At 43.1% G+C, this 8,377-nt stretch overlaps 1 protein-coding gene across 1 annotated transcript in view; it reads right to left on the minus strand.

Moving 5' to 3' along the window:
• The window catches only part of nek11 (NIMA-related kinase 11), a 96,242-nt gene extending 88,523 nt beyond the window's left edge, over positions 1 to 7,719 (minus strand). The window contains exon 1 of the mRNA XM_008291734.1: positions 7,562 to 7,719. Within this exon, the coding sequence (XP_008289956.1) occupies positions 7,562 to 7,719 (158 nt within the window). The remainder of the gene's footprint in view (positions 1 to 7,561) is intronic.
• Positions 7,720 to 8,377: the final 658 nt, after the last annotated feature.

Genomic DNA, 8,377 nt, shown 5'->3' on the forward strand with positions numbered 1-8,377 from the left:
GTTCTAAGAACTCTAAGAGTTCTTGGTGCGTCCCTCAGTCTTCTGGTCAGGTTGACATCCACTTGTGTTCTCTGCCATCTCCCGAGCGATCTCCGACAAACATCTCTCTGTCTGTGACTTATATACTATTTCTACAGCTCTCTCCCCCGTAAACACAATGTTTGATTACTAATAATACACACTCGCTGATACACACTAGTAGTACACACGAAATACACACATACATTGTTACACACACAGTCATAAGGTGTTGCACTCTTTAGTGTAACACTCTAACTCCATTTATGGTAACCGGAACGAACATAGTTTGGCAAACACAGCAAGTCTAAGAGCCATCTGTTCACAAAAAGAGGAACCTCTGTTTATGCAAAAGAGGAACATGGCTACTTTAGCAATGAGCTCAGCTTGCTATCCTCCTGTGACTAACAGCTAATCACGAGTTATCCTGCCTCGCCCTGTTTTTAAGGACACTGTCCTCATATACACATCTGTCCCTAACATGAAGTCTACTGGAAACTACCTAACTTTCCCGAACTCTTACTATAATGAATAGAATTTATCAGCTTAACTTCAACACTACTGATTACCTGGTTATACAAGGCTTGTTTAAGAATCATCACTTTAAACACTCAATCATCACATTTGCAGTACAGCATATAGTATTTCAAATCATTTAAGTCTTTTATATTGCCTACAGCAGGGCCAGAGTTCTTTGTTAGTGGCTGCGTCTGGGATCTCAAAACCTGACTCCACTTGACAGACAATAAAAAGAACCAAGGCAGTATCGAAATGTTTCGCTTTTTTGTCAGAGTAAAAATGAAACTCCTTAGCTATCATCTTTACAAAGTTACTTCTATCCAGTAACGTTTTGCATCTGTGCTGTTATCTGACATCAGAGACGCATTTATGAAATAAACCAGAATCAAACAAGAAGCAGCAACGATGCAGAGGAGACAAACCGTGAACACGCAGGCAGCAGCCAGGCTAAGTATCGGGTGATGTGGATGGATTTCAAGACAGAGTTTAGCCATCCTGAGTCCCTACAACTGGGATGTGTTCAGCAGAGCCAGAAAAGAAGCTCCATTCAACCAGGTCGAGGAGCTGAAGGCTCAGCTGCAAAGAACCCAAGAAGACATCGTCTCTCTGGAGACAAAAAACAAAGAGCTCTGTGAACACACTGTGAAACAGGAGACAAAGACCCAGCAGCTCTCTGCCTACCTGGAGTCTGAGGAAAACAAGAACAAGACTCTGTGGGATCACATGAGATATTTGACACTTGAACTGGACAAAGCCAAGAAGTCGACCAACACCTGGAGAGATTTGCACCACAGAGAGAGTCGTGTAAGCAGAAGATTGATAACAGAAGACGGATCTGGACAAACATCTGGAAGACACAACTCAGCTGCTGCGGTCTGAGCTGAACCAAAGGAGACCGAAGAGCCACAGAGAGTAAAGAGCTCCAACAAGCTTCATGCTAAGAGCTCCAACAGAGGGATGAGAAGCAGCAACCACAGGTAGACATGATGCCTGTGCGTCACAACATCAGACTCATGTAAGAAGCTGCCTCTGAGATGGAGAAGGCCGTCCACACTGAAGAGCCACAACTCCTGGACGATATTCTGGATCCACCTGGAAGAGCAGGTAGAATATTTGAACGTGGAGCTGGACTGAGTGAAGGCCTAGACTCAGCCGCAGAGTGATCTGCTCTCCAGACGGACGGTCGGGTATCTGAAGGAGAGACGACGGAGGTTACGACTCTGCAAACAGCTGCTGAAAACAAAGAAGCAACAGGCTGCTGAGCAGAGCGACAAAGACCTGCTGCTGGAACAAGAAAAGGACGCCAAGAACGAGCAGGAAGCTTTAAACACTTTAAACGCGTCCATCACAGTGTTCAGCAGCACCGTGACGCACAAACAGTCTGTGGATGAAAGTCCAGAGTATTCAGCAGGACGTGGCTCCACAGAAAATTAAGAGAGAAAGAAAGAACAAATAGTCATCAGAGTAAGAGTGTTCCTCTTTTTAATTAAAGCCAAGAAGGAGTGTAGTCACATTAAAACTACACTGTTCCGTCTTTCTCTTAAGGGCAACCCAGTTCTGGTGTCTTATAATTAAATGAACATGATTGAGAGCGGTGGTGACTTTTAAACACTCGTAGAAAAGTCTGCTTATGACTATCTGCTTGTGGAAAACAGCCCATGTAAATAAAAGCGCTCAGTTTCAACTCGATCAGATCTGATTTTAGATCACCTTATCTCACTCTTCTCCAGCTAATCTGTGGTCGGATGCTTCTCCGAGCTTCTGCACTGCTGCCACCTGTGTACTATAGTCCGCATGTTTAGGAAACACCAATAATTATTATTAAGTTCATGTGAGGACTTTACCCTGAGCTTAGTTTATAGAAGATATATAAAAGACTGGTGACAAAATTATTGTATTTTCTGATTAGAATATTTCACTAATATCAAATCTCTGTTTTCACATCATGCCCCTCGGTGATACAAAGACGACTAGCACGGTAATGTCATATTATCCAGTGTGTTCAAACGCTCCCTGCTGGACGTCTCTGTGCCTCCATCAGCAGGTCAGAGTGACATCTGACAATTTGAGTTCCACCTGATCACAGAGTAATCTAGAACATTTCTGAAGAAACTCTGAGTGCGCCGACGCAGCTTCTGCCGGTTCATGTGTCCTCCTATAACTATACATACAGTATGATATATATATATATATATATACATTTTATTTTGATAAGCCAGCATATTTCAGAGTCCTTGATAAACCTTCTGTAACCTTTAAGGATATTTGGTCTGGGACACAATTTTGTTAAGTTGTCCTGCTGATAGACCCACCACACTGTATTTACACCACATCATCATACACTGCTCTCCGAGGCGGCCATGTTTGATACTAAACTGAGAAAGAAGGATTCCAATCAGCCAATCACCTGTAGTCACTGGTTGCTATGGTGATTCCCACCTTTTGGGGCAGTAGAAAGAGGAGACAAGAGGGCAGGCACCAGGATTTACCATCTTAAACAGTCACAGCTTAAAAAATATGAGAGATATTAAAGAAATTCTTTCACCGTGTGAAGCACAATCTTGTTTTGAACACGCGGGTGTATTTTCATGTCTGTATTGTGTGTATTGTACAGATTTGGTGGCGGGTTAGAGGGACTCACCGTTTCTGACATAACGGGAGTGAATTCAAGTTTTGGTCGACGCTCTTTGTGCTCCAAGATGATGTGTGAAAAAACTATAAATCCTACAGTAATGAGAGGCACGCTGGGTGAAAGAGGACAAAAATGACAACATTTTTAATGCACAAATTGTTCGTGTAGAGTAGAAATCGTGGGGAGGAATCAAGCTTACCTGCACCTTTTTTCATTCAACTTTTCAGTTGCAAAAAAAAAAAGAAAATTGACAAAGATTCTGGATTTTCATATAATTCATAAAACTTAAAGTGTAACTGTGTAAATACCCTTAAAGATGTGAAAACACGGATTTAGATTTTTTAAAAATATCAAAGCCTTTGTGACCTGTTTAACATTTAAATGAGGTTTCGACTGTAAAATATGACAAAGCTGCAGTGTTCTGAAGACGGCTTGGTTTTGGCAGTTGTCCGACTTCCCGTTCATTTTGATGGGGAGTTTTAATAGAGTTTTTTTGGGGGGTTTTTTAACGAATTTCATAAAAACCACAGAACAAATCTCTAACAAAAGACAGAGCACACAATTTCCGATCGAGCTGCAGGTTTTGATTTATGATTTGCATGGGTTTTCTTAAAGCTGCAGGACGAGTTGGGTACCAAAAATCATGTCAGAAGAATCTATAATAAGAACAGCAATTAGTTAATAAGTACACTTAATGAAATGAGTCAATGCCACTGATGATATGAAATCTGTTCTGCAAACTCTACCAAATCTGACGCGACAGCAATCAAGCACAACAATGCTGCGTTCATGTTAATCACAGCAGCACCCTGCAGTCTCTGCATACTGAGACACACAGCCTGGTTCCGGTTTGAATAACGTGACATGAAAGAGCTACTCAGGCAGATTGCAAAAGACGCAGCATTTAATGACGACCGTCGCAGAGTCCCACATTCCTCACCCACGTCCAGGCCTGGCTCGAGAGTTTCTCCGATGAGTTTGCAGTGTCAAAATGAACAAGAAAGGAGATGAAGTCACCGTGGAGTGTTCATGAAGATGGCTCAGAGGCAGGATCAAGTAGTGAGAATTAATCATGTGAGAGAAATCCATCAGCTGCTGAATCCACAGAGTTGTGGGAGCTGAGAGAAACTTTCTGTTGTTATCGTGAAATGTTTGAATGCTCGAGTTTCACCGACAGAAAGCTTGTCGCTGTCCAACGATTTAATACAGAAAAATCTGCATAAGGTATTGATAAAATCACGGATTCTGTGTGAAAAGAGCTCAGCAGCACAGTAGCAGACGGTAGTTCCTACTGAGCTTCGTTCTCTCTGGTTTCCTGCTCCACGAGGAGGCTCTGATGTTTCAACACGCTCCAAACAGCATCTTCATCTGCCTGGATTGTTTCTCTGCAGCTACAAAGCAGAGTGTCAAAGTTCAGTAAGACTGAAGGAGGCGGCTCATTTCACGGCTAACATGTTTCGTCTCGTTTCACGCAGACGTGAACGGGTCCGACTGCACCATCAAACGTGAAGAGTCAATTCATGATCTGAGCTTCCACAGCAGCTGCAGACACAGTAAACCCACACAGACACACTGCACACAGGTACGGCACAAAACAGGATCCTGACAGCAAGAGCAAAACACAAACACATCAGGACGTACAGACGAAGCACAGAACCAGCACCCAGTTTTCTGCACATGCTCAGTAAGCGCTGTGCTGAAACTCTGCAAGGTCTCAGATATTGTGCTGCACCCCGACCTGTCCAATTATGTGTAACTTTAACCCCAATTAGCTGGTTAGAAAGACCTCTTATCTTTAAAAAAAACACACCATAATAAGAAGAAATGACACCATTTAGCAGCAAGAAACTGTAAAACCAGAAAAGAGGGGGAGAGACAACACATACTGGATCAATAAAATAAATGCAGCAAAAACAGCAAGTTGTTGGAAGGCGCATTCAGCATGAGGAACGTCATTTTACAGTAGATGTGTAGAGTAGAGTGAAAAACACTGAGTCAGTAGAGTGTACAAATGCAAATAGTTAAACATCTGTAGTGTGTGTCGACATAACAAACTGTCACAAACAGACACACAAAACGAGCAATATGAGATGTAAACAACAAAAATGAGACGCAAAGCTACAGAAAGGCAGAATAGATTCAAGACAGAAATAGTTTGAAAAGACAAAAAAACAAAACAACAAGGAGACGCAAAATGACTTAAATGAGACCCAAGAGAAAAATGTGCCACAAAACAAGAGAAAGGAGATAAACTGAGTCACTGACTGGTAGAGGCTGCAGAAATGTAAAGAGGTAAACATCTGTAGTGTGTGTGTGAAGCCTGCATTTTGATCAGTGTTGAAAACTTGCAGACGCATGATGATTTCAGGTTTTTCCATCCATCCATCCACTATCTATACACCGCTTAATCCTCACTAGGGTCATGGGGGGCTGGAGTCTATCCCAGCTGACTCAGGGTGAAGGCAAGTTCACCTGGACAGGTAACCAGTCTATCACAGGGCTACACTTAGAGACAGACAACCAAGCACACTCACATTCACACCTACGGACAATTTACAATCATCAATTAACCTCAGCATGTTTTTGGACCTTGTGGGAGGAAGCCGGAGAACCTGGAGAGAACCCACGCTGCAAACTCTGCGCAGAAAGATTCCGGGATGCGAACCAGCAACCTTCTTGCTGCGAGGCAACAATGCTACCAACTGTGCCACCTTGCAGCCCCTCAGGTTTTTCCATTTTGGTCAAATAAATAATTAATTAAACTATCTTTCTAATGATTTCTCTCATTCTAACTGTGTCATACTGCACATAAGACTTGTCTGAGTTCTTACCGGTTCTAGTCATGACTGTTCTGTTTCCATAGAGGAGCAGGACTTTGTATTGTGGTGAAAAATGAGCTCAGAGTGAAGAGAAAAGGTCCATTTTATGCTCCTTCATATTTCTACTCTTCTCAGCTACCAACAGCATTGCTGCTTGCATGTTAATGTGGCATCAGTCGTTTAAAACTAAATCACTCCTTGTTCTTTTACTCCAGCAACATGTTGAACACTTCCACACAGTCGCAGCAGAAGCTCCATAACATCGACGTGAACCTTCCTCCTGACTGAGGAGCGTGGCCACATGTTTGCACGTCACAGCTCCTGTTCATTTATTCAGATGTTTCTTATATAAATTCATGAAATAAAAAGTAACGAGCATCAACGTTTAAGGAAGGAATTGCTTCTTGATGCGCTGCTTTGTTGTTCTCTTCCTTTACAGTCTACAAGATGAAAAATAAAAAAATCACTGAATTAATAACAGAAATAATAATGATAAAATCCCTCTGGGCCTCAGTGGATGAACTGCTGCTGTGCTTTATTAAAGCCTGCAGAGAGCTGATCAATGAATCTCTGATCCATCTGATCTCTGAGGCTGCTGTTTACACTCAGTGTTTCTCTGTTTGTTTGTTTGTTTCTCTGTTTGTTTGTTTGTTTGTTCTGGGGAGTAAAATGACGCTAACCTGAAGATGTGTGTCCTGCCATCTCTGCCTCTTACTCATTGATCAGTGATCAGCTCTGACAGGTTGTATCCCAGTGCAGGTATTTACAGATCAATGCTGCCATCTAGTGACAGTCTGCAGAACTGTTCCCATCCTGCAGCTCCCGGGCTGTTGAAGGTACATTCAGCACTTGGTCTCTGACAGCAAACTGTACACGAGGAGGTCATACAAACATTCATCAGTTCTGACCTGCATTGAGTTCACACCCAGCATGGACAGTCCAGTCACTATCAGTGTGAGCAGAGCCCCGCTGAGCCACTTAAACTTAAACCATTGATATTTATCAGAGGAGATGCGTGAACTTTAACAGACATCACTCAAACTCACATCATGCTGCTCACAGTGCCGTGTTGTCTCAGCTGGACTCAGGTGAAGATAGCTTTATACAGTCATGAATTAAAGATCAGGTACACTTGTATGTATCTAATGGAAGTCTTTCATCCTGTAATTCCAAATTTTATATGATGGTCTGATTAACGACTGGCTGCATTCTGAAAATATACGTCCACAGTTGTTCATAACATTTGTGGAGGCCATTCTTTTCTCCCTTCTGCCACCTGAGCTCAGGATTAGCCTGCAAATCAATCCAGCCTGCACCGACAGACCGTCCTACACACTAAATCACCACAGCAGGACATGAGATAGACACATAACAGGAGGACGACACCAAAAGCTAACACTGCTCTGATATCATGAAAGGTTGGTATGATGATGCCAGACATCTCCGTGGACACATATTTGAGTTAAAAGAGTGTTTTCTGTCGTCTTCAGGTTATGTGGATGTTAAGGAAACATTTTGCACCAGCTGGCATTTAAGAGCTGCAGCGTTAAAGCGTTGACTTGAATCTACTCACAGCTCTTCTCCGTCTGTAGCTTTGACGTCCTGCACCAGATAAACTGAACCAAAACTCCCTCGGCCCAGACTCTGCAGGATGCTGTATCGCTTAGCAACCAGACCGCCGCCACCGGAGGTCGAAGCCTGGCCTCCCTCAGCCTCCTGGAACCTGGGCATCCTGTGGGCTCACCTGAGGACCGAGGACAGTTGACTCGCTGGCAACAACAAACCAACAAGGAGACACAAAACAACATCAAGGAGACACAAGACAGCTGTGTTGGGGGGTTGTGTCCCTTCTACACATGACCAGGGGCCCTTTGTCCCATCATCTGTTTGTATTGATACAGGTCTGATCCACACAGGTACAGAATCATTTAAAAAAACCTATAATGACGTGTAACCAGTGGCACCTGCTGGTTCTCTGCTGTTTGACTGGAGAAGAACTCCTAATGTTGGATGAGTGAAGAGGAGCGATATTGCAGACTCTGAATCGATGAGGAAAGCGGTTTCACTGAGCAAGTCATTCCTAAGGCACGGGAATAATTCATCAGACGTTTCATCATCTTTAGCCAAGTTTTAGACTCTTGTAGCAACACTTATGATGGCGGCCTTCAACGCAGATCAGACATATTTCACACAATACAGAGCAGCATCCATCCTCATCAGTCTGAACCAACAGCTTCACACAGAAACCAGAACCTGAAGCAACATGCACATCAGACTGAGAAAGCGAAAGCAAATAAGAGAAAGATCAAAGATCACTTTCACATCAACAACCCGCTACTCGGTAGTTTATCACCTCTTTCTGTCCGTTAATGAGCTCATTGCTCCGCGT

This window comes from Stegastes partitus, unplaced genomic scaffold (genome assembly GCF_000690725.1).
Source record: "Stegastes partitus isolate 25-593 unplaced genomic scaffold, Stegastes_partitus-1.0.2 Scaffold760, whole genome shotgun sequence".
Lineage (NCBI taxonomy): Eukaryota > Metazoa > Chordata > Actinopteri > Pomacentridae > Stegastes > Stegastes partitus.